This window comes from Embiotoca jacksoni, unplaced genomic scaffold, assembly GCF_022577435.1.
Source record: "Embiotoca jacksoni isolate LCO1_2020_lvr unplaced genomic scaffold, fEmbJac1.0.p SCAF_84, whole genome shotgun sequence".
NCBI lineage: Eukaryota > Metazoa > Chordata > Actinopteri > Embiotocidae > Embiotoca > Embiotoca jacksoni.
This window is the reverse complement of record NW_027185441.1, coordinates 172,975-198,493: the sequence shown is the minus strand read 5'-3', so window position 1 is coordinate 198,493 and position 25,519 is coordinate 172,975. Positions and strand designations below refer to the sequence as shown.

Below are 25,519 nucleotides of genomic sequence, written 5' to 3'. Positions count from 1 at the left end.
CTCTGAAACGTGATGCTTTCCGAAGCGTGATGCGTTGTTGCTCTGTGAAACGTGATGCGGTGTTGCTCTCTGAAACGTTATTCGGTGTTGCTCTCTGAAACGTGTTGCTCTCCGAAACGTGTTGCTCTCTGAAATGTGTTGCTAATCCAAAACGTGTTGCTCGCTGAAATGTGTTGCTCTCGGAAACGTGATGCGTTGTTGCTTTCGGAAACGTGTTGCTCTCTGAAACGTGATGCGGTGTTGCTCTCTGAATCATGATGCGGTGTTGCTCTCTGAAACGTGATTCGGTGTTGCTTTCTGAAACGTGTTGCTCTCTGAAATGTGTTGCTCTCTGAAACGTGATGCATTATTGCTCTCTGAAACGTGATGCGGTGTTGCTCTCTGAAACATGTTGCTCTCTGAAACGTGATGCGGCATTTCTCTCTGAAACGTGATGCGTTGTTGCTCTCTGAAATGTGATTCGGTGTTGCTCTCTGAATCATGATGCGTTGTTGCTCTGAAACGTGATGCATTGTTGCTCTCTGAAACGTGATGTGGTGTTGCTATTTGAAACGTGTTGCTCTCTGAAACGTGATGTGGTGTTGCTCTCTGAAACGTGATGCGGCGTTGCGCTCTCAAACGTGATTCTTTTTTGCTCTCTGAAACGTGATTCGGTGTTGCTTTCAGAAACGTGTTGCTCTCTGAAATGTGTCGCTCTCTGAAACGTGATGTGTTGTTGCTGTCGGAAACGTGATGCGGTGTTGCTCTCTGAAACGTCATACGTTGTTGCTCTGAAAAGTGATGCGTTGTTGCTCTCTGAAATGTGATGCGGTGTTGCTCTCTGAAACATGATGCATTGTTGCTCTCTGGAACGTGATGCGGTGTTGCTCTCTGAAACGTGATTCTGTGTTGCTCTCCGAACCGTGTTGCTCTCTGAAACGTGATGCGTTGTTGCTCTCTGAAACGTTTTACTCTCTGAAATGTGATGCGGTGTTGCTCTCTGAAAGGTGATGCGTTGTTTCTCTCTGAAACATGCTGCGTTGTTGCTCTCTGAAACGTGATGTGGAGTTACTCTCTGAAACGTGATGCAGTGTTGCTATCTGAAATGTGATTCGGTGTTGCTCTCTCAAACGTGATTGGGTGTTGCTTTCTGAAACGTGTTGCTCTCTGAAACGTTTTGCTCTCTGAAACGTGATGCGGTGTTGCTCTCTGAAACGTGATGCATTGTTGCTCTCTGAAACGTGATGCGGTGTTGCTCTCTGAAACATGTTGCTCTCTGAAACCTGTTGCTCTCTGAAATGTGTTGCTAATCTGAAACGTGAGGACTTGTTGCTCTCTGAAACGTGAGGACTTGTTGCTCTCTGAAACGTGATTCTGTGTTGCTCTCTGAAACGTGTTGCTCTCTGAAACGTGATGCTTTCTGAAGCGTGATGCGGTGTTGCTCTCTGAAACGTGATTCAGTGTTGCTCTCTGAAACGTGTTGCTCTCCGAAACGTGTTGCTCTCTGAAATGTGTTGCTAATCCAAAACGTGTTGCTCGCTGAAATGTGTTGCTCTCTGAAACGTGATGCGTTGCTGTCGGAAACGTGATGCGGTGTTGCTCTCTGAAACGTGATGCGGTGTTGCTCTCTGAAACGTGATCCGGTGTTGGGCTCTGAAAAGAGTTGCTCTGTGAAATGTAATGCGGTGTTGCTCTCTGAAACGTGATGCGGTGTTGCTCTCTGACACGTATTGCTCTCTGAAACGTGATGCGGTGATGCTGTCTGAAACGTGATGCGTTGCTATCGGAAACGTGATGCGGTGTTGCTCTCTAAAACTTGATGCGGTGTTGCGCTCTGAAACGTGTTGCTCTCTGAAACATGATGCCGTGATGCTACCTGAACCGTGATGCGTTGCTGTCGGAAAAGTGATGCGGTGTTGCTCTCTGAAACATGTTGCTCTCTGAATCGTGATGCGTTTTTTCTGTCGGAAACGTGATGCGTTGTTGCTCTCTGAAACGTGATGCGGTGTTGCTCTCTGAAACGTGATTCTGTGTTGCTCTCTGATCCGTGTTGCTCTCTGAAACGTGATGCGTTGTTGTTCTCTGAACCGTGTTACTCTCTGAAACGTGATGCGTTGTTGCTCTCTGAAATGTGTTGCTCTCTGTAAGGTGATGCGCAGTTGCTATCTGAAACGTGATACGGTGTTGGTCTCTGAAACGTGATGCATTGTTGCTCTCTGGAACGTGATGCGGTGTTGCTCTCTGAAACGTGATGCGTTGTTGCTCTTTGGAACGTGATGTGGTGTTGCTCTCTGAAACGTGATTCTGTGTTGCTCTCTGAACCGTGTTGCTTTCTGAAACGTGATGCGTTGTTGCTCTCTGAAACCTGTTACTCTCTGTAAGGTGATGCGCAGTTGCTCTCTGAAACGTGCTGCGTTGTTGCTCTCTGAAACGTGATGCGTTGTTGCTCTTTGGAACGTGATGTGGTGCTGCTCTCTGAAACGTGATTCGGTATTGCTCTCTGAAAAGTGTTGCTCTCTGAAACGTCTTGCTCTCTGAAATGTGTTTATCTCGGAAACGTGATGCGTTGTTGCTGTCGGAAACGTGTTGCTCTCTGAAACGTGATTCGGTGTTGCTTTCTGAAACGTGTTGCTCTCTGAAATATGTTGCTCTCTCAAACGTGATGCGTTGTTGCTGTCGGAAACGTGATGCGTTGTTGCTCTCTGAAACTTGATGCGGTGTTACTCTCTGAAACGTGATGCGTTGTTGCTGTCGGAAACGTGATGCGTTGTTGCTCTCTGAAACTTGATGCGGTGTTGCTCTCTGAAACGTGATGCATTGTTGCTCTCTGAAACGTGATGCAGTGTTGCTCTCTGAAACCTGTTGCTCTCTGAAATGTGTTGCTAATCTGAAACGTGAGGACTTGTTGCTCTCTGAAACGTGAGGACTTGTTGCTCTCTGAAACGTGATTCTGTGTTGCTCTCTGAAACATGTTGCTCTCTGAAACGTGATGCTTTCCGAAGCGTGATGCGTTGTTGCTCTGTGAAACGTGATGCGGTGTTGCTCTCTGAAACGTTATTCGGTGTTGCTCTCTGAAACGTGTTGCTCTCCGAAACGTGTTGCTCTCTGAAATGTGTTGCTAATCCAAAACGTGTTGCTCGCTGAAATGTGTTGCTCTCGGAAACGTGATGCGTTGTTGCTTTCGGAAACGTGTTGCTCTCTGAAACGTGATGCGGTGTTGCTCTCTGAATCATGATGCGGTGTTGCTCTCTGAAACGTGATTCGGTGTTGCTTTCTGAAACGTGTTGCTCTCTGAAATGTGTTGCTCTCTGAAACGTGATGCGTTGTTGCTCTCTGAAACTTGATGCGGTGTTGCTCTCTGAAACGTGATGCGGTGTTGCTCTCTGAAACGTGATGCATTGTTGCTCTCTGAAACGTGATGCGGTGTTGCTCTCTGAAACATGTTGCTCTCTGAAACCTGTTGCTCTCTGAAATGTGTTGCTAATCTGAAACGTGAGGACTTGTTGCTCTCTGAAACGTGAGGACTTGTTGCTCTCTGAAACGTGATTCTGTGTTGCTCTCTGAAACATGTTGCTCTCTGAAACGTGATGCTTTCTGAAGCGTGATGCGTTGTTGCTCTGTGAAACGTGATGCGGTGTTGCTCTCTGAAACGTTATTCGGTGTTGCTCTCTGAAACGTGTTGCTCTCCGAAACGTGTTGCTCTCTGAAATGTGTTGCTAATCCAAAACGTGTTGCTCTCTGAAATGTGTTGCTCTCTGAAACGTGATGCGTTGCTGTCGGAAACGTTATGCGGTGTTGCTCTATGAAACGTGTTGCTCTCTGAAACGTGATGCGGTGTTGCTCTCTGAAACGTGATGCGGTGTTGCGCTCTAAAACATGTTGCTCTCTGAAATGTAATGCGGTGTTGCTCTCTGAAACGTGATGCGGTGTTGCGCTCTGACACGTATTGCTCTCTGAAACGTGATGCGGTGATGCTGTCTGAAATGTGATGCGTTGCTGTCGGAAACGTGATGCGGTGTTGCTCTCTAAAACGTGATGCGGTGTTGCGCTCTGAAACGTGTTGCTGTCTGGAACATGATGCCATGATGCTACCTGAAACGTGATGCGTTGCTGTTGGAAACGTGATGCGGTGTTGCTCTCTGAAACATGTTGCTCTCTGAAACGTGATTCTGTTTTGCTCTCTGATCCGTGTTGCTCTCTGAAACGTGATGCGTTGTTGCTCTCTGAACCATGTTGCTCTCTGAAACGTGATGCGTTGTTGCTCTCTGAACCGTGTTGCTTTCTGAAACATGATGCGTTGCTCTCTGAAACGTGATGCGTTGTTGCTCTGTGGAACGTGATGCGGTGTTGCTCTCTGAATCGTGATTCTGTGTTGCTCTCTGAACCGTGTTGCTCTCTGAAACGTGATGCGTTGTTGCTCTCTGAAACCTGTTACTCTCTGTAACGTGATGCGCAGTTGCTCTCTGAAACGTGCTGCGTTGTTGCTCTCTGAAACGTGATGCGGCGTTGCTCTCTGAAACGTGATGCGTTGTTGCTCTCTGAAATGTGATTCGGTGTTGCTCTCTGAAACATTATTCGGTGTTGCTTTCTGAAACGTGATGCGTTGGTGCTCTCTGAAACGTGATACGGTGTTGGTCTCTGAAACGTGATGCATTGTTACTCTCTGAAACGTGATGCATTGTTGCTCTCTGAAATGTGATGCGGTGTTGCTCTCTGAAACATGTTGCTCTCTGAAACGTGATGCGTTGTTGGTCGGAAACGTGATGCGTTGTTGCTCTCTGAAACGTGATGCGGTGTTGCTCTCTGAAACGTGATGCATTGTTGCTCTCTGAAACGTGATGCGGTGTTGCTCTCTGAAACATGTTGCTCTCTGAAACGTGATGCATTGTTGTTCTCTGAAACGTGATGCGGTGTTGCTCTCTGAAACATGTTGCTCTCTGAAACGTGATGCGTTGTTGCTGTCGGAAACGTGATGCGGTGTTGCTCTCTGAAACGTGTTGCTCTCTGAAACGTGATCCGTTGTTTCTGTCGGAAACATGATGCGTTGTTGCTCTCTGAAACGTGATACGGTGTTGCTCTCTGAAACGTGATGCGTTGTTGCTCTTTGGAACGTGATGTGGTGTTGCTCTCTGAAACGTGTTGCTCTCTGAAACGTGATGCGTTGTTGCTCTCTGAAACCTGTTACTCTCTGTAATGTGATGCGCAGTTGCTCTCTGAAACGTGCTGTGTTGTTGCTCTCTGAAACGTGATGCGGCTTTGCTCTCTGAGACGTGATGCGTTGTTGCTCTCTGAAATGTGATTCGGTGTTGCTCTCTGAAACATTATTCGGTGTTGCTTTCTGAAACGTGCTGCGTTGTTGCTCTCTGAAACGTAATTCGGTGTTGCTCTCTGAAACGTTATTCGGTATTGCTCTCTGAAACGTGTTGCTCTCTGAAACGCATTGCTCTATGAAATGTGTTGCTCTCGGAAACGTGATGCGTTGTTGCTGTCGGAAACGTGTTGCTCTCTGAAACATGATGCGGTGTTGCTCTCTGAAACGTGATGCGGTGTTTCTCTCTGAAACGTGATGCATTGTTGCTCTCTGAAACGTGATGCGGTGTTGCTCTCTGAAACATGTTGTTCTCTGAAACGTGATGCATTGTTGTTCTCTGAAACGTGATGCGGTGTTGCTCTCTGAAACATGTTGCTCTCTGAAACGTGATGCGTTGTTGTTGTCGGAAACGTGATGCGGTGTTGCTCTCTGAAACGTGTTGCTCTCTGAAACGTGATCCGTTGTTTCTGTCGGAAACATGATGCGTTGTTGCTCTCTGAAACGTGATACGGTGTTGCTCTCTGAAACGTGATGCGTTGTTGCTCTTTGGAACGTGATGTGGTGTTGCTCTCTGAAACGTGTTGCTCTCTGAAACGTGATGCGTTGTTGCTCTCTGAAACCTGTTACTCTCTGTAAGGTGATGCGCAGTTGCTCTCTGAAACGTGCTGCGTTGTTGCTCTCTGAAACGTGATGCGGCTTTGCTCTCTGAGACGTGATGCGTTGTTGCTCTCTGAAATGTGATTCGGTGTTGCTCTCTGAAACATTATTCGGTGTTGCTTTCTGAAACGTGCTGCGGTGTTGCTCTCTGAAACGTGATGCATTGTTGTTCTCTGAAACGTGATGCGGTGTTGCTCTCTGAAACATGTTGCTCTCTGAAACGTGATGCATTGTTGTTCTCTGAAACGTGATGCGGTGTTGCTCTCTGAAACATGTTGCTCTCTGAAACGTGATGCATTGTTGTTCTCTGAAACGTGATGCGGTGTTGCTCTCTGAAACATGTTGCTCTCTGAAACGTGATGCGTTGTTGCTGTCGGAAACGTGATGCGGTGTTGCTCTCTGAAACGTGTTGCTCTCTGAAACGTGATCCGTTGTTTCTGTCGGAAACATGATGCGTTGTTGCTCTCTGAAACGTGATACGGTGTTGCTCTCTGAAACGTGATGCGTTGTTGCTCTTTGGAACGTGATGTGGTGTTGCTCTCTGAAACGTGTTGCTCTCTGAAACGTGATGCGTTGTTGCTCTCTGAAACCTGTTACTCTCTGTAAGGTGATGCGCAGTTGCTCTCTGAAACGTGCTGCGTTGTTGCTCTCTGAAACGTGATGCGGCTTTGCTCTCTGAGACGTGATGCGTTGTTGCTCTCTGAAATGTGATTCGGTGTTGCTCTCCGAAACGTAATTCGGTGTTGCTCTCTGAAACGTTATTCGGTATTGCTCTCTGAAACGTGTTGCTCTCTGAAACGTATTGCTCTATGAAATGTGTTGCTCTCGGAAACGTGATGCGTTGTTGCTGTCGGAAACGTGTTGCTCTCTGAAACATGATGCGGTGTTGCTCTCTGAAACGTGATGCGGTGTTACTCTCTGAAACGTGATTCGGTGTTGCTTTCTGAAACGTGTTGCTCTCTGAAATGCGTTGCTCTCTGAAACGTGATGAGCTGATGCTCTCTGAAACGTGATTCAGTGTTGCTCTCTGAAACGTGTTGCTCTCTGAAACGTGTTGCTCTCTGAAATGTATTGCGTTGTTGCTCTCTGAAACCTGTTACTCTCTGAAACGTGATGCGTAGTTGCTCTCTGAAACGTGTTGCGGTGTTGGTCTCTGAAACGTGATGCAGTGTTGCTCTCTGAAACGTGATTCTGTGTTGCTCTCTGAACCGTGTTGCTCTCTGAAACGTGTTGCGTTGTTGCCCTCTGAAACCTGTTACTCTCTGAAACGTGATGCGTAGTTGCTCTCTGAAACGTGCTGCGTTGTTGCTCTCTGAAATGTGATGCAGCATTGCACTCTGAAACGTGATGAGTTGTTGCTCTCTGAAATGTGATTCGGTGTTGCTCTCTGAAACATTATTCGGTGTTGCTTTCTGAAACGTGTTGCTCTCTGAAACGTTTTGCTCTCTGAAACATGATGCCGTGATGCTTCCTGAAACGTGATGCGTTGTTCTCGGAAACATGATGCGGTGTTGCTTTCTGAAACGAGATGCGTTGTTGCTCTCTGAAATGTGATGCGGTGTTGCTTTCTGAAACGTGATGCGTTGGTGCTCTCTGAAATGTGTTGCTCTCTGAAACGTATTGCTCTCTGAAATGTGTTACTCTCTGAAACGTGATGTGGTGTTGCTTTCTAAAATGTGATGCGTTATTTCTGTCGGAAAAGTGTTGCTCTCTGAAACGTGATGCATTGTTGCTCTCTGAAATGTGATGCGTTATTGCTCTCTGAAATGTGTTGCTCTCTGAAACGTGATGCGTTGTTGCTCTCTGAAATGTTTTGCTCTCTGAAAGGTGATGCGTTGTTGATCTCTGAAACGTGTTGCTCTCTGAAATGTGATGCGGTGTTGCTTTCTGAAACGTGATGCGTTGTTGCCCTCTTAAACGTGATTCGGTGTTGCTCCCTGAAACGTGTTGCTCTCTGAAATGTATTTCTCTCTGAAAAGTGATGCAATGTTGCTATCTGAAACATGATGCGTTGTTGCTGTCGGAAACATCATGCGATGTTGCTCTCTGAAACGTGATGCGGTGTTGCTCTCTGAAATGTGATTCTGTATTGCTGTCTGAACCGTGTTTGCTCTCTGAAACGTGATGCGTTGTTGCTCTCTGAAACGTGTTACTCTCTGAAACGTGATGCGGTGTTGCTCTCTGAAATGTGATGCGTTGTTGCTCTCTGAAACGTGCTGCATTGTTGCTCTCTGAAACTTGATGCGGTGTTGCTCTCTGAAATGTGATTCGCTGTTGCTCTCTGAAACGTGATTCGGTGTTGCTTTCTGAAACGTGTTGCTCTCTGAAAAGTTTTGCTCTCTGGAACGTGATGCCGTGATTCTTTCTGAAACGTGATACGTTGGTGCTCTCTGAAACGTGATGCGGTGTTGCTAATCTGAAACGTGATGCGTTGTTGCTCTTTGAAACGTGAGGACTTGTTGCTCTCTGAAACGTGATTCTGTGTTGCTCTCTGAAACGTGTTGCTCTCTGAAACGTGATGCTTTCTGAAGCGTGATGCGTTGTTGCTCTCTGAAACGGGATGCGGTGTTGCTCTCTGAAACGTGATTCGGCGTTGCTCTCTGAAACGTGATTCGGTGTTGCTCTCTGAAACGTGTTGCTCTCTGAAACGTGATGCCGTGATGCTATCTGAAACGTGATGCGTTGCTGTCGGAAATGTGATGCGGTGTTGCTCTCTGAAACGTGATGCTTTGTTGCTCTCTTAAACGTGTTACTCTCTGAAACGTGATGCGGTGTTGCTCTCTGAAACGTGATGGGGTGTTGCTCTCTGAAACGTGATGCGTTCTTGCTCTCTGAAAGGTGATGCCGTGTTGCTCTCTGAAATGTGTTGCTCTCTTAAACGTGATGCTTTCTGAAATGTGTTTCTCTCTGAAACGTGTTGCTCTCTTAAACGTGTTTCTCTCTCAAACATTTTGCTCTCTGAAACGTGATGCGTTGTTGCTCTTTGAAACGTGATGCGGTGTTGCTCTTTGAAACATGATGCTTTGTTGCTCTCTTAAACGTGTTGCTCTCTCAAACATTTTGCTCTCTGAAACGTGATGCGTTGTTGCTCTTTGAAACGTGATGCGGTGTTGCTCTTTGAAACATGATGCTTTGTTGCTCTCTTAAACGTGTTGCTCTCTGAAACATGTTGCTCTCTGAAACGTGATGCGTTGTTGCTCTCTGAAATGTGATGCGGTGTTGCTCTCTGAAATGTGTTGCTCTCTTAAACGTGATGCTCTCTGAAACGTGTTTCTCTCTGAAACTTGATGCGGTTTTGCTCCCTGAAATGTGTTGCTCTCTGAAACGTGATGCTCTCTGAAACGTGTTTCTCTCTGAAACTTGTTGCTCTCTGAAACGTGTTGCTCTCTGAAACGTGATGCGATTTTGCTCTCTGAAACGTGTTGCTCTGAAACGTGATGCATACTTGCTCTCTGAAATGTGAAGCGTTGTTGCTCTCTGAATCGTGTTTCTCTCTGAAACGTGAACATGATGCTTTGTTGCTCTCTTAAACGTGTTGCTCTCTCAAAGATGTTGCTCTCTGAAACGTGATGCGGTGTTGTTCTCTGAAACATGTTGCTCTCTGACACGTGATGCGTTGTTGCTCTATGAAACGTGATGCTTTGTTGCTCTCTGAAACGTGTTGCTCTCTGAAACATGTTGCTCTCTGAAACGTGATTCGTTTTTGCTCTCCGAAAAATGATGCGTTGTTGCTCTATGAAACGTGATGCGTTGTTGCTCTTTGAAACGTGTTGCTCTCTGAAACGTGGTGCGTTGTTGTTCCAGTCCGTCATATTCTCGTGTGTCCACATCACATCGCAGCTGCTGTTCAGACCGTCAGACGAAAAGCACTCCGTTTATTTCAAGCTGTTCTTATACGGTTGGTTTGTTCAGTGTTTCTGGTAAACGGAGCATCAGACTGGATGCGAGTCTGCAGCTCTTCCTCGCTGCCTCTTCACATTCCTCTGTTTTATCTCAAATGTCTCCGTTGACTCCTTTAATCGACTGATTTACAACACGCATCAGAGGACGTCAACGAGTCTGACGTGTTCACAGCTGCACGGCCACTAGCTAGTAAGCTAGTCAGCAGAGAAGCGCTTCTGATGTTTAATGAGTCGCTGCACCGACCGATTCCTGTTTATTCTGACCTCAACCTGCAGCTTCAGTTGGAGCTCAGCGACCTCAGTGATCAGAGGAGGCTGCTCCGTTCATATTTAAACCAGAAATGTCTGATGCTCCTTCAGCTTCAGTTCACAACACGCCTGTTTACAGTGTAACTATGATGGATGTAGAGCTACACATGTTTATCACGTTTATCACACGTGATCTGCAGATAAACTTCTGTTTCCTGACGGGCTGCTGCTGTATGTTGGTTGTGGTCGGTGAACTGAGATGATATCATGATGGCATGTCATGCTGCTGGTTGCAGCTTGTTGCTCGTTAGGTTAAAATCAAACAGGTGATTAAACATGTGAGTGAACAGTCATCATTAAAACATGTCTTCCTCTAAATAAAGTCTGAACGTCTGCTTCACTCCTTCATGTCTGAAGATCACAATCTCTGACAACACGCTGCTCGTCGTTTACCTTTTCCTGCAGTCGTCATTACAGAGCGATGATGCGGTTGCCGTGGTAACCTCTCTGGCTCTAGTAGGCAATCCCCTTCTTACAGTCCCACCAGATGACCGTCAGCTGCTGAAGCAGGTTTCTACTGTGGTGTCAGAGTGATGTCACGTGATCACAACTAAATTACCCTGTTTCACACACAGAGATATTAACTGTCATTCACAGGATAAAAGCCATCAAGATTATATTCTTCAACCGAGAGTTGAACAGGCAGCTGAGAGACTGAGCAGCAAGCTAACACAGCAGACGCCATCTTGGTTTGTTGAAGCAGGAAGTGCTGAAAATTATTAGTGTTGGAGTCTTAATATGTAATGAATGATTAATTATTTCCAGAAGGAAACACTGATCAGAAGGAGGCAGTTTATCTAACGACACAGAGACAGCCCCTAGTGGTCCTCAGTGGTACTACAGATGGAGTCTACGGAGACAGCCCCGAGTGGTCCTCAATCCTGTTCAGTGTAACCATCCTTGTTATAAGCTCCGCCTCCTCCTGCTCCACTGTCATCTCTCCTACCTTTATACTGTAGTAACTTCATCCGACTGTTGTTCAGTCATCAGAAGCAGCCAATCAAAGTTGAAGGAGGTCATGACAGTGAATGTGATTCCTTTGATAGTGACCGATCGTCATGGTTGCCGTGGTTTCAGAGGTTGGGTCAGTTTTTAGTTACCTGTGTACTTCCTGCTGTGCCCATATATAGTGTAACATCCAGGTGTTCTTCTGTTCTTTCTGAGAGTCATCAAGTGTCATCAGGCTGAAGTTTCTCTCTTTTTCTTATTTCTGTCTCCTTTAAATCACGTTTTGTTAAGTGGATGCTCTTAAAGATTAAAGATGGTGGCTGATTGATTCTCAGCTCAGAGACTGAAGAGTCAGAAACAGAAAGACAAAAGAATTACCGAACAGTGTGTGTGTGTATGTTTTAAACATCTGTTTCTGTGTCTGCCCGGCTGCACGTGTGCCGTTAGCGTGTGCTGTACATTAGCAGAACACATCCATTAGCATGCATGATTCAGGGGCGGAGCATCAATCTTTCATTGCCTCCTACAGGTCTGGTCTGCGTCTTTATGCAACCTTGTGCATCTTTGTGCGTCTTGGAGCGTCCTCGTGAGTAGTTGTACCAGGACTTCCTGTGTTGTACCAGGACTTCCTGTGTTGTACCAGGACTTCCTCTTGTACCAGGACTTCCTGTGTTGTACCAGGACTTCCTGTTGTAATAGGAGCTCAGAGCTCCATCTGAGATCAGTTGTGGTTTTTATTTTGCTGGTTTCCTCTGAACTCTCCATGAACAGATGTAATGAGTTCCAGATATTGTTTAACGTGTGTCTCTGTGGACTTTTATATTAATATTAATATCTGACGTGCAACTTCATACATGCTTCTTCATCTCTGCTGAACTTTGACCTTATATTTGTTCTTCGCTCTGCTTCATGACGGATGAATGATGGGTCGATGAGGTTGGTCTGACGTTGTGTGTTGATCTTAGTTGTCATGGTAACACCAGAGCGTAGTGGGAGAATGTCATTGAACTGCATAATGAAGAAAGGCCTCCATCATCATCATCATCATCACGTACTGATCCGAACCTCACAGCACACGCAGAGAAGTCACATGATGCTCTGAAAATAACGCATCGTTTCCTCTAAATAATTTATTTATAGCTGCAACGTGCCGAAGCCTCACAGAGCACCGTGTTATTTATATAACCAGCAAACATGAGACGAGGTCATTATGATGGCTGCAGAGAGGAGAGGAGAGGAGAGGAGAGGAGAGGAGAGGAGAGGAGGGGAGAGGAGGGGAGAGCAGGGCAGGAGAGGAGAGGAGAGGAGAGGAGAGGAGAGGAGAGGAGAGGAGAGGAGAGGAGAGGAGAGGAGGAGAGGAGAGGAGGAGAGGAGAAGAGAGGAGAGGAGAGGAGGAGGGAAACCAGCTGAGAGCTGCTGAACCAGTTCATTGATAAAAAGAAAACATGAGCAGATGAACTCCCCTCTTCATGGCGAGTGGTACGATCCAAACCTCTGATAACACTCTCAGCACCGTTCCCATCTCCAGCGGTATCACACGGCAACTGTCGCTTAGCAACCAGGAGAATGTTGCTCCTCGCTGTGTACACAGTGATAATGCAGCTTTTAGGAGTGAAGCTCAGCAGAGACTCAGCAGTCTCAACAGTACCGGGCCGGGGTCTGAGGGTCTAAGTACCGGGTCTGTGTACCAGGTCTGAGTACCGGGCCAGGTCTGAGGGTCTAAGTACCGGATCTGAGTACCAGGTCTGAGTACCGGGCCAGGTCTGAGGGTCTAAGTACTGGGTCTGTGTACCAGGTCTGAGTACCGGGCCAGGTCTGAGGGTCTAAGTACTGGATCTGAGTACCAAGTCTGAGTACCGGGCCAGGTCTGAGGGTCTAAGTACCGGGTCTGAGTACCGGGCCAGGTCTGAGGGTCTAAGTACCGGGTCTGAGTACCAGGTCTGAGTACCGGGCCAGGTCTGAGGCTCTAAGTACCGGATCTGAGTACCAGGTCTGGTCTGTGGGTTAATGTTAAAGTCTTTGTTTTAACAAGTCGTGTAGTTAAACACAGTTTGTAAAATGTTACAATGTGCGTATTTTTTCCATATTTTCGCAAAAAAAAAATTCTCGCGTTTTCTCTGGTATTTCCTTTCGTTCTTTTTCTTGTGTTTTCTCTCCATGTCGTCATCTTTAAGAAACTCGGACTGAAACTCTCCAGATTCAGATCTCTCTGTGTGTGTGTGTGTGTGTGTGTGTGTGTGTGTGTGTGTGTGTGTGTGTGTGTGTGTGTGTGTGTGTGTGTGCGCTGCAGGTGAACCAGGAGAACGTGGTGAAGGTGGGCCACAGACAGGTGGTCAACATGATCCGCCAGGGAGGAAACCGGCTGCTGATCAAGGTGGTGACGGTGAGCCGGAATCTGGACCCCGACGACACGGCGCGCAAGAAAGGTACGACAACCTGAAGAGGGCGCTACGCTAAAGAACATGTGAACATGGGCGGTCATACACTAAAGAACACGTGAACACGGATGTCATACACTAAAGAACACATGAACACAGACGGCCATACACTAAAGAACACGTGAACACGGATGGTCATATGTGGGTTAGAAGATGAGGCGTGATGATGAGGAGCTGCTGCTTCCAGAGTGAACGTCCTTCTGCTAACAGTTGTCGCTCCTTCATTCAGACACCAGCATGTGAGCGATGGCGTGTTACGTAATAACATGCTTTGGCGTGTTACGTAATAACATGCCTCAGAGGAAACGTGAGTTCCTCCACAATCACAGCGCAAACAAAGAAAATGAAGTTCACGTTTGCTGAGAAATCGGCCAAGGCGAACCGCAGAAGATCTTTGTAAATCAATCATCCACAATTATTATTTTCACTAAACTACATGTCGGAGTTCTTTTTAAAAGAACAACTTTTCCTGTGCAGTGAAAATGTACTGTTTATAATCTGCTGATTTTGAATTCGATGTTTTTTTTAAATGAATGATAAAATGTTCCTTTTAGATTCACTGGAAAAAAAAATTTAAAAAACTGAAAACAGGAGTTTTTAAAGCTTTGTGTTTTTCACTACAAACATGATTTAAATCAAATAATAAGATGCATTATTGCAGATTAAACCAACCAACAGCATCAAGTAGTTAAATCAGCTCAACCTGAAATGAACAGAGCAGCCCAGTGCATGATGGGATGTCCTCCCATCAGAGTCATCAAGTGTCTTCAATACTTAAAAACATTTATTTAAAATAAAAGGAAAGAAATTGGGGTGAAACAATGAATCAGTTATTAAACAGAGTTTTACATCCAGTGATCGATTGTTTTAACATGTGACTCCTCCTCAGCTCCTCCCCCTCCAAAGAGAGCGCCCACCACCGCCCTGTCCATGCGCTCCAAGTCCATGACATCTGAGCTGGAGGAACTCGGTGAGACACCACTCTGTTTGTTTGTTTACTCCAGAGAGCAGCAAGAAGTCTAACTTCACCTCTCTTCTTCTTCTGTTCCTCTCCGATTGGCTGATCTGTCTGCAGTGGATAAAGGTAAGCAGTAACTGCAGTAACACCTGCAGCTCAGCGGCTGAATGAAGCTTTTTATTCATCAAATCTGCTTTTTCATCATTTCATAAATATGAAACAGTTGTTTCTTCATCCTGCTTCATCTCTGCTGTCACTGCTGATAACTGGAACATATCGCTGTCCTGTTTGTTGGTCTTATTTGTTAGCATTAAAATGCTGAGTCGTCCTAACACCTTATGACAGACAGGACAGTCAGCGACAGTCAGCTCTGCTTCCTTCCTGTTTTATTCCAGTGAAGTGTTTACGCTGTAATCCTTCATATTTACGTCCTGGTGGATTTGGTGGCAGCTGTGTTTGCCATGGTAACTTCACTACCACACTGTTAGTTGAGCAGTTTTACTTTGAGGTCCAGCAGCCGAACAGAGTTTTAATAAAGAAGTCAGTCAGGAGGTCAGGAAGGGGAGGAGTCAGGCGGGCAGGAAGGGGAGGAGTCGGGAAGGGGAGGAGTCTGTTAGTTCTCCTCTCAGCAGGACTCAATCTGGACACTGTATGAAATGTTTAAGACACATTTATATGTATAGAATGAGATGATAGCATTTATATCGTCTGATATTAAACTACAAACTCAAATCTTTAGAAAGGCTGAACTGTTCCCAGTCACCTTCACCACTGCTAACAACCTCCACATGACCAATCAACTACATTTAATAGTTGTATTATCATTATTACAGGAGAAGTAAGTAAACGTACGACACGGAGCAGGAGAGAGGGAAGCATTGCTAACTGCTAAGCTAAAGTAGCTAGCTGGTAAACAGCTGTGGGAGTATTAATAAAGTAGTTAAAAGAAGCGCAATGATTAGCTGCTGGCAATAACAATTAAGCAGAGCAGCTAACCGCTACTAACTTCACATGCTGCGTTCAAGTGGATGTCGTGTGCACCGTATGATCGGCGTTCAAGTAGTTAAACACACCATTGCTAGGCAACGGCAACATGGACAGTGTCTAGAAGCCACCGAGGCTAACAGTTTATCAAGCTAACAGGAAACACAAAGACACAGAGAGAAAAGAAGATCGTGTTCCTCTGACGTCGGCTGTTGTCTAAGTTATGAAGACAAACTCTACGTGACTGAAACTGCAATATATCAGCTGAACATCCAACCAGACATGAACCTCCATGACCTCTGACCTTTCTGGAAACGTCAGCAAACACACAACTGGTGAGCTGGAGGCTGATAGAAGATGACCACCAGAGGGCGCCTTTCATACGGACTCTCCTCTGAACACGGTGAATACAACAGCAACGAGGAATAAGATGAAACATGTCAGTCTGAGAACATTCAGAGATAATAATAATAATAATGATAATAATAATAATAATAAACTTTATTTGTATAGAACATTTCTAAACTTCAGTTACAAAGTGCTTCACATAAAATAAACCATTAAAACAAAACAACAAGTGAATTCTAACAAGTTTTAACAACACAATGATCGTATTAAACAAATTAAAAACAAAAACAGGGTATAAAAGCAACAGGAGTTTATCTCTAAAATCAACTGAAATCAGCAAAGGATCTTCGATAAAGGTCTGTTTTCAGAAGAGATTAAAAGATGTCTGACTGCAGACCTGATTTCCTCCAGCAACTCCTTCCATGACTGAAAACGCTTTGTCACCTTTCGTTTTAAAATGCATCTCCGGAACAGGATGACTGACGATCAGGTTGGTTTGAGGGTGTCAGACTGACGGACAGAAGAGGAGTTAGAGAGGCTGTGAAGTCTTAAAACCAGTTCCGAAACATACTGAGAGGCTGAAACAGCTGATGAGGTCTTTCCCTGGTTTTAGTTAAGTCTGGCAGCTTCTGTCCAGTTTGAAGTGGACTGATGGATTCAGGTGGAGCTGAAGCAGTAGTCTGGAGATGAAGGCATGTATCATAGAATAATACTAATACTAAATAATCTGTTTCTATTGAATATCGACTGTTTCCTGTGATTGATTGACGTGTTTCTGACATCTCACGTTATTTATTTATTGTAGAAAATATTCATGTATAAACGTGTATCAACATTCAGAGATGATGTTCAGCTCTGATCGAACACACTGATGATGCTGCTTGGTAGCGTTGTGAAGTCTGACATGCATCAGTGTCTAAGTAAATTATGGGATGCCACAGTATGTCAATGAATCTGAGTCCTTCATAATGACATAAAGAATGAAGAGCGACTTCCTGTCTGAGTGACTCAGACGTGTTTCTGTGTCGTCCCTAAAGCCACTCTGAGGAAAAAGAAAGGTGGTGAGTAGTCTGGAGGCATGTTTTAGTCTGCTAACCCCCTCCCCTCTCCCCCCTTCCCCCACACCTCACACACTCACACACACACACACACACACACACACGCACACACACTAACACACAAACGCACTCACTCACACACGCACACACACACAAACACACATACACACTAACACACACACACACTAACACACAAACACACTCACACTAACACACAAACACACACACTCACCCACTAACACACACACACAAACCTCGTCTCCGTGAGTAGTTCACCTTTTTATTGATTAAAGGAGTAGTTCACCTGCTAATGTTGCAGCAGTGAGTCACACTAGATCAGTGGTTCTTAACCTGGGTTCGATCGAACCCCAGGGGTTCGCAGCATAACGGTACGGTGGCTTGGATAGCCCTACGGTGGCTTGGGTAGCCCTACGGTGGCTTGGGTAGCCCTACGGTGGCTTGGGTAGCCCAAAAAGCACGGAGAAAGCTAAAACTTATGCTGCGTTCACACCAAACGGGGCGCTCGGTGTGAACGCACTTTAAGGAATAGACGGTCATTCATTTTTAAAGCGGCGGCTCACTTGATCGCAGTGTGTGTCTGCCGAACCCCTCGGCAGACACACACTGAGAGGTAGTTTACGTGTAAAGTCAATGCACAGACGCGAATGGTTGCGAATGACGCGAATTTCCGTCGGGCAGCGCGAATGACGCTGGAAGCGGCCGTCATTCAGACGCAGTTGTGCGACTACGGATAATATTATGAACCCAGACATAACAAGTATAAAACAGAACTAGTGGTTAGTTCAATGGTGGATGAAGGAAACGGTACTGTTTTTAGGGAGATAAGGCACAGAGATAAGCCCCACCCCCTTTCAGGCGCAAATGCCGCGAATTACCCACATCCATTTTCAAGCGGCAGCTCACTTGACCGAGTATCAGCGGCTGACGGCTCACTTGACCGCAGCACGACACGCAGTATAGCCCGGTTCACACTAGCAATGTCGGCCGTTTTTGTCAGCTTTGTCAGTTTTCCAATTACGAAGGGTTCGGTGAATGCACTGATGAAGCTCGCAGGGTTCAGTACCTCCAATAAGGTTAAGAACCACTGCATTAGTTCCTTCCTGGAAGAATCTCCAGCTTCAAACGTAACAACAGAACCCTAAAGAGGAATTACACAACACGCGTTTGTTCAGTTTGCTGTCATGTTTATTTTAATTTTTTCCTCCCGTGTCATTGCAGGCTCGTGTGTGTGAGTCTGTGTGTGTGTGTGTGTGTGTGTGTGTGTGTGTGTGTGTGTGTGTGTGTGTGTGTGTGTGTGTGTGTGTGTGTTCTAACTGTAGTTAAGGTCATTGATGCCCCCCCCCCCTTCTGTGTGTAGATGTGCAGAAGAAGAGGATTGTTTTCCAAGTCACTCTAAGTAATCCTCCCCTGATGCATGAAGCTTCCTTCATCCCAGACGAGCTGTCAGTCAGAGGACAGATCAGATAGCATGTAGCTTTAGGTGGATTGTTACCTGATGACATCATCACACACCAGAGGGAAGTTCAGTCCTACCAAATTTGCCGTTGACACCTTTCCCACATTAAAAAAACATCAAAACAGAGAGAAAGAAAACGGCAAGCTTGGCGGACTTTACGTTTTACATGTAACGAGGAAACGACCCCGAGAGTTGGATGATGCTGCTGAGTCGATTGTTTTTTTGGAAAGCGCTTGCACGGCTTCGGAGGCTAGACAACATTTCACCACAGTCGTTGTCGTCCCCCCCACCCCAAAAAAAAAAAAAAAAAAAAAAAAAAAGAAAAGAAAAGTGTCTTGATGTTTTCTGTTTGAGTTTCATCTGCACCTCAGCGGAGACACATGCCGGCTGACTGTGAATGACCAGCTTGCATTTGACGCATCAGATCCTGTTTTTAAGGCTCTTTGTAAGTTTAGCTCCACCCCCTCCGCCGGTTTGTTGCTCACGGGTTACAACTCACTTTGTGTTGCAGACAAAGTGGAAGAGATGACGCACGCCCAGAAGGCCTCACCTGTTGACATGAAGATCGCCACCATCAAGCCACGCCCATCCAGTCGCTGCTTGGTCACGCCCACTGATATGAATGTAAGAGGACAACAATCTATTTACTTAAAATTTTAATACATACACACATTTAAAATAAAGTTTAAATGCAGTGTTACAGGAGGACCAATAAGTTCAGTGTTCCTGAACGCAACACGGTGCTGCACACGGAGCAGGAGGACCAATAAGTCCAGAGTGTTCCTGAATGCAGCACGGTGCTGCACACGGAGCAGGAGGATCAATAAGTCCAGAGTGTTCCTGAACGCAACACGGTGCTGCACACGGAGCAGGAGGATCAATAAGTCCAGAGTGTTCCTGAACGCAGCACAGTGCAGGAGGACCAACAACATTCATGAAGTATTCAGAGTGTCACACTCTGAGCTTATTGATCGCCCTCTCGAATTTTTGAAAGAGATAGCAGACTAAATGCTGATAATGAAAAGTGTTTTTTTTCTGGGTTTCTCATTAACAACGTTGTGGTTTTCAGTCCATGTATCATGACCGTCAGGGAGTCGCAGTGGTTCCTCCCACTGTGCCAGGAGCCTTCCTGGGGATCCCTGAGAAGGGCACTATGAGAAAACAAAAGTCCATAGGTATGTTGTGTACACAGTAAGTGTGTGTGTGTGTGTGTGTGTGTGTGTGTGTGTGTGAGCTTGTCATAATATTCTATTATTGCTCACAGGACTCGCTCTGTGTGCTCTGGCGATATTAAAGCTAATTATAGATCAATTAGAATAATGCAGTCAGCAAAGTGTGCTTTCAGGTGGTAATATTGGAGGTCATTAAGCATCTGATGAAACTTCAGTCTCAGTGCTGAACCAGGCGGATGGTACAGAACAATCCAACACACCGACATGGGCCGGTTTGAAAAGGTTTTCTTCTGAGAGTGAAGTGGTTTTACTGGTTGTTTCTACAGTTAGAGAACTGTGTGACTACAAATGAAAGGACATTTTACAGCAGTGAAGTGATCCCCACTCATCCATCTACTGACCTCCAGACACACGAGTCTGCTTTTATATCAACATGTCGCCACATTTCTGAGCAACAAGAAACTGGTGTTACTTTCTATTTATATTTAGAGCTCTTTTCAGTGCCCACAGCTCTCTGTAACTACTGCACGGCTTCTCAATACATTTAAACTCAGCAATCTGAATATAATTGAATTTTTTTGGTACAAATTTCCATTTTCAAGATTTCAGTTTGGTGGTAAATGCTGAGATGAGCTCACCAGAACATGTGTTGCAGAAAACAGCAGCTGCTTTCTATCCGTCCTCACAAACTTCAGGAGCTCCCTGCTTTGATAAGTGAAGGTTAAAAAGATCTGCGGTCAGGAACACGTTTCCTGTAGAACCAGGAAGCCGTGCGGGAAGGTTCCTCTCGTCCTCACGTCGTTTATCTCTCTGCTCTGTTTCTCTCAGGTACATCGGAGGATGAGAAACAGGGATACTTAACTCCTCCGCTGCTCAAGTTCTCCCGCAGCCTCTCCATGCCAGACACCTCGGAGGACATCCCACCTCCCCCGGCCATTTCACCTCCATCGCCACCCGGCTACAACTCGGCCGGCGGCCCGACACCGAAGAGCTACGGCACCACGCGGCCCAGCTTCACCCACAACTCCCCCAACGCGGTGACCACCATCAGCCGAACCGATGCCGGTACGTTAAGACGCGGCTACTTCCGCCAGAGCTCCGAGCACTTCGAGAGCACGCGTACTCGAGGGCGCACGCCGGTGCCCGAGAACCCGTACTCCGAGGTGGGCAACAAGACGCTCTACGTGCCGGCCAAACCAGCTCGACGGAAGGGAATGCTGGTGAAGCAGTCCAACGTTGAAGACAGCCCGGAGAAAACATGTCACATGCCAGCGAGCCCCTCGGGCCCGGTTTCCATGCCAACCACACCCGTAGAAAGAACGTGCTCCTCCATCCCCATCCCCACCATCATCGTCAAGGAGCCCTCCACCAGCAGCAGCGGCAAGAGCAGCCAGGGTAGCAGTATGGAGATAGAGCCCACCACCCCTGAACACCCCCCCCTCACACCCACGGTCGGTGGAAGTGGAGGTCTGCGTCCTGACGACCCCCTCTCGCTCGGCAACCCCTTCGCAGCAGCTATCGCCGGCGCGGTGCGGGACCGGGAGAAGAGGCTGGAGGCAAAAAAGCACTCCATCGCCTTCCAGTCCATCGACATCGGGGACGACGACTTGAGTGGTCCCACGCCGACCCCTCGTCTTCGCCAGTCCAAGTCCATCGATGAAGGCATGTTCTGTAGCGACGAGCGTCTTCGAAGGATATTGGGTCCCCCGACAACACAGCTCGGACCCCCTGTTGGGGGCGGTAGTGGCAATATGACAGACTTCAACACTCCTGAGCCCACTGTGGTTCGGGAGCCTCTAAACACCAGAACAGGTCAGTGTCCCAACCTGGACAGTCCCGTTAGTCTCCCGTCAACTCCTCCGAAGAGCCACTACCGGGCCAATGGGACCTACCTCCATCCTGTCACTGGAAAACCTTTGGACCCGAACTCTCCGCTCGCTCTGGCCCTGGCAGCTCGGGACCGGGCCATGAAGGAGCAGCAGAACCATCCTCAGAATCAGCCACCAAACCCTCCTCAGGTTCAGCAGACCTCCAAGCACGAAGCACAGTCCCTGCCACTTCAGCAAAGCCACAAACCAGACCTCAACCAGCCGCTGTTTATCGACACCAAACTACGCTCTGGGATCGAGACCAGTTTTGCTGCGATCTCAACGGCGACCATGGGGCGGCCCGGCCGAGGCGGCCTCCGGAGGCAGATGACGGAGCAGAAGTACGAGTCCGACGGGGCGCGGGAGGAGCGGCAGCATCAGGCAGCCAAGGAGAGGAAGAGCGCACCGGCGGATCTTGACGCGGCCAAGTCAGCCGGGCTGTTGATGGTCCACACGAGCACCGACGCCAGCAACAAGCTGAACAACCAGGAGGGGGAGGGGCAGGACAGCAACCAGCCGTCGGAGCTGAAGGACCCCAACCAGCCCGACCCGCTCAGCGCTCAGACGCTGGCCGTCAGCCAGCCGCCCACCCGGAGGAGGAGCATTCCTTTAGGAGAGTCCATGGAGGAACCGGTCAAACTGCCCTTCCGCATCCCCCCTCCCCCACTGGCCTCAGTTGACATCGACGAGGACTTTGAATTCTCGGAGCCCCTCCCCCCGCCGCTGGAGTTCGCCAACAGTATTGACATCCCTGATGACCAGGCGAGTGCCATCGCAGAGATGATTCAGCAACAGAGACGGAACGGGGGACCTCCCCTCCCCCCGTACCACCCTCATGCCCCCCCACCGGTCACCGATCCACACAAACGGGTGGCGAACAGCATGCCCCCCTCATATGCCCCTCCTCCACCTGACCCAGAGTCGGGTGTGGGCGACTCGGGCATCGAGGAGGTGGACAGCCGCAGTAGCGGGGATCCTCAGCACATGGAGACCACCAGCACCGTGTCCAGCATCTCCACGCTGTCATCGGAGGGCGGCTTCTGCGACAGCGCTCTGGAGAGCCTCTACGCTACCGCGGACGGCCACGCCTTCCTAGTGGACCGCCCCCCGGTGCCGCCCAAACCCAAGGGCAAGTCCGTCCTCAGCAGAACGTCGCTTTATCACGACGCTCTCATCGAGGAGCCCCCCGAGTCCTACGGGTCGCCGCCTCAGGCCCCTCCCCCGCCCCCCTCCTCCTCCGAACCTCCTAGGACTCCCACCCAAAGGACCTCCAAGCTGTGGGGCGACCAGCCCCCCGAGCTCCGCAGCCCCCCCTCCACACCGGACACCAAGAACACGGTCATCACCGAGCTCAGCTCCATCCTGCAGCAGATGAACCGCGAGCGGCCGGCCAAGCCAGGAGATAGCCTGGACTCCCCCACCGGGACCCGGGGGAGCTTCGGGACCAGGTGAGTCCTCACTGACCTCCACGTTCTTCTTCTGTGGTATTAAGATGTGTCCATGTTCTGCAGTCTCAGATCTCTGATTATGTTTTACTGAATGTTCCCGGTCATATTTACATGTGTAATAACTTCATTCTGTGTCGTCATATTCTACACTTGGAACACACCAGTGTTTCCATTCAGCTGTAAAGCTGCTGCGTCTCGTGTCTGATTCTGTTTTGTAACTCTTACAGATTAAGACTTCAGGTTTGTTTATGATCAGTTATCAGTTGTGTTTTGATTGTTGATTACAACCCAAAGCTTCTGATATTTCTGGCACCAGGTGGTGGTTCTGATCAGTGTGGTCACCGTGCTATGTGTGTGTGTGTGTGTGTGTGTGTGTGTGTGTGTGTGTGTGTGTGTGTGTGTGTGTGTGTCTGTGTGAGAGTGTGTGTGTGTGTGTGTGTGTGTGTGTGTGTGTGTGTGTGTGTGTGTGTGTGTCTGTGTGTCTGTGTGTCTGTGTGAGAGTGTGTGTGTGTGTGTGTGTGTGTGTCTGTGTGAGAGTGTGTGTGTGTGTGTGTGTGTGTATATGTGTGAGTGTGTGTGTGTGTGTGTGTGTGTGTGTGTGTGTGTGTGTGTGTGTGTGTGTGTGTGAGAGAGTGTGTGTGTGTGTGTGTGTGTGTGTGTGTGTGTGTGTGTGTGTGTGTGTGTGTGTGTGTGTGTGTGTGTGTACGAGTTTCGACCGTGTGGATGATGTGTTGTGATGATATTTGGTCACGGCTGCAGGATACGGTACGGTGCTGAGGAGAGTTCACAGTCACATGACACTCCAGCTGTAATAGTTCCTAACACGGAGAGCTGAAAAGTGGAGTTCCTCTGGGGATCTCCATCCTCTATTTATAATGTAGCACATCCTCATACATCATTCATCCTTCAGCTCAGCGTCTCTTCTGTTTGTTTGCTGACGTTTTCTACGAAATGTTCGTCTGGATGGAAACAAGCTGGTCCAGTTATTGTCATCAGTAAATATGAAAGTGTTGTTGATACGTTACCGTTAAAGGTCATTTGGTGAACGCAGACCGACGTCTTTCGTGGTCCTGTAACTGGGACGACGTTTTGATGGACTCTGCATTAAACTCCCATCTCCCCCTGAGAGGGAAATAAAAAGCCCCGTGAATAATTCAGTGCTCTCATTCATTTTGTATGAACGGTCCCATCACTCATCAGAGAGGTGGAGAGCGCGGCGGCCTCCCTCCAGGCTCCCGCCCTCCTCCCATCGGCCCCCCGCCCCCCTCCCTACAGCCTCCCACCCGCCTCCCGCCCGCCTCCCTCCAGCCTCCCGCCCCCCTCCCGTCGGCCAGCCTCCCGCCCACCTCCCTCCCTCCGGCCTCCCGCCCTCCTCCCATCAGCCCACCTCCCTCCGGCCTCCCGCCCCCCTCCCATCAGCCTCTCATTGGCCTCCCGTCGGCCTCACCTGCCCTCCTTCACGCTTCACGCCACACGCTGTCACGTTTGCCTCGTTTCCACGTCTGCATTGACCTTTTACCACCTTGGACTCATTTTCAGCTCCATCTTCACCTCCATTCTGTCCAGTCCCCTGTCGCTCCTCCACCTCTTCCTCCTTCATCCTCTGTGTCTCCCACCTGCACAGGTACGTTCCATTGCTGCTCTCACGTCACGTCAACATGCATGTTTGTGTGTCTGTCTGTCATTCAACATGGTGCTAAAAAGATGATGCTGTCATCCAGTTAGTTTGGAAAAAGTTGTATGAGTAGAATTAGTAGAACTGTGGTGTTGCAGTAAAGGAGGCTGAATCTACCTGACTAACTTTGTATGTGTTGTGTTGTTATATAAAGACAGGTGTAGTGATGGTCCGCCCCTTTTTTCTCCAAGTCAGGAAATATAATGTTCGCAGTCCATTTGATTAGCTCCCGTTTGCCCTGTTAAAGTTACTACATTACTATATATAAATCAAATATATAACATACTGTATATACTGTTTTAATCTGGTTAAAAACAGGTTTAAACTGATTTAAACTGGTTTTGACCTGGTCAAAGCAAAGACACGAATGTCCGCAAATTCGCGTCTGCGTGAGTTTAAAATATTTAATGTGAGCGGTCGTACTCGCACAAGTAATGTGAAGCGAAAATTTGCTTTGTGTTTGTTCTTAACACAACATAACACTGTAAATGCACATTTAACACTTCCTGTTTCTGTTTCAAAGTAAAAGCCCTTTAGCGTCTCATGAGGCAGAAAACTTAAATTTCTTGTTGAGCCTTTTATTCTGAAACATTTGCAGCAACTTGTGACTGAAATCAAACAATAACACTTTATGTTAGTAATCCGACCAGTGAAAACAGGATTATATTGTTGACTTGATTAAATTTAAGTGATGCTAATACACATTATTGCGTGTTGTATGTAAATTTTTCACTAAAGTGTTCACAGAACCACAGCTGAGCTCCGGCTCTGAAATAACTGGTGCTCCTCTCCTGGTTGAGATGGTGGTTTGTAGAATACATGATAATCGTTCTCAGTGAGTCAGGTGGTTTAATGGTTCATTACCACGTCACTACTTTCCTCTCAGTGATTGTGTTGTCCCTCGTGGTGTTTCTGTTCTTCTCCAGGTGAATGAAGCTGGCAGAGTCTCAGAGTAAACGCTTTACCCCTCAGCCAGGACATGATTCC

The 25,519-nt window shown here is 47.5% G+C and overlaps 1 protein-coding gene across 1 annotated transcript in view; it reads left to right on the top strand.

Moving 5' to 3' along the window:
* The window catches only part of shank2a (SH3 and multiple ankyrin repeat domains 2a), a 174,860-nt gene that overhangs the window by 139,925 nt on the left and 9,416 nt on the right, over positions 1–25,519 (top strand). The window contains exons 19-26 of the mRNA XM_069139632.1: positions 13,397–13,532; positions 14,434–14,514; positions 14,620–14,628; positions 16,872–16,895; positions 18,271–18,309; positions 18,881–18,993; positions 19,439–19,544; positions 20,370–22,857. Of these exons, the coding sequence (XP_068995733.1) occupies positions 13,397–13,532; positions 14,434–14,514; positions 14,620–14,628; positions 16,872–16,895; positions 18,271–18,309; positions 18,881–18,993; positions 19,439–19,544; positions 20,370–22,857 (2,996 nt within the window). The remainder of the gene's footprint in view (positions 1–13,396; positions 13,533–14,433; positions 14,515–14,619; positions 14,629–16,871; positions 16,896–18,270; positions 18,310–18,880; positions 18,994–19,438; positions 19,545–20,369; positions 22,858–25,519) is intronic.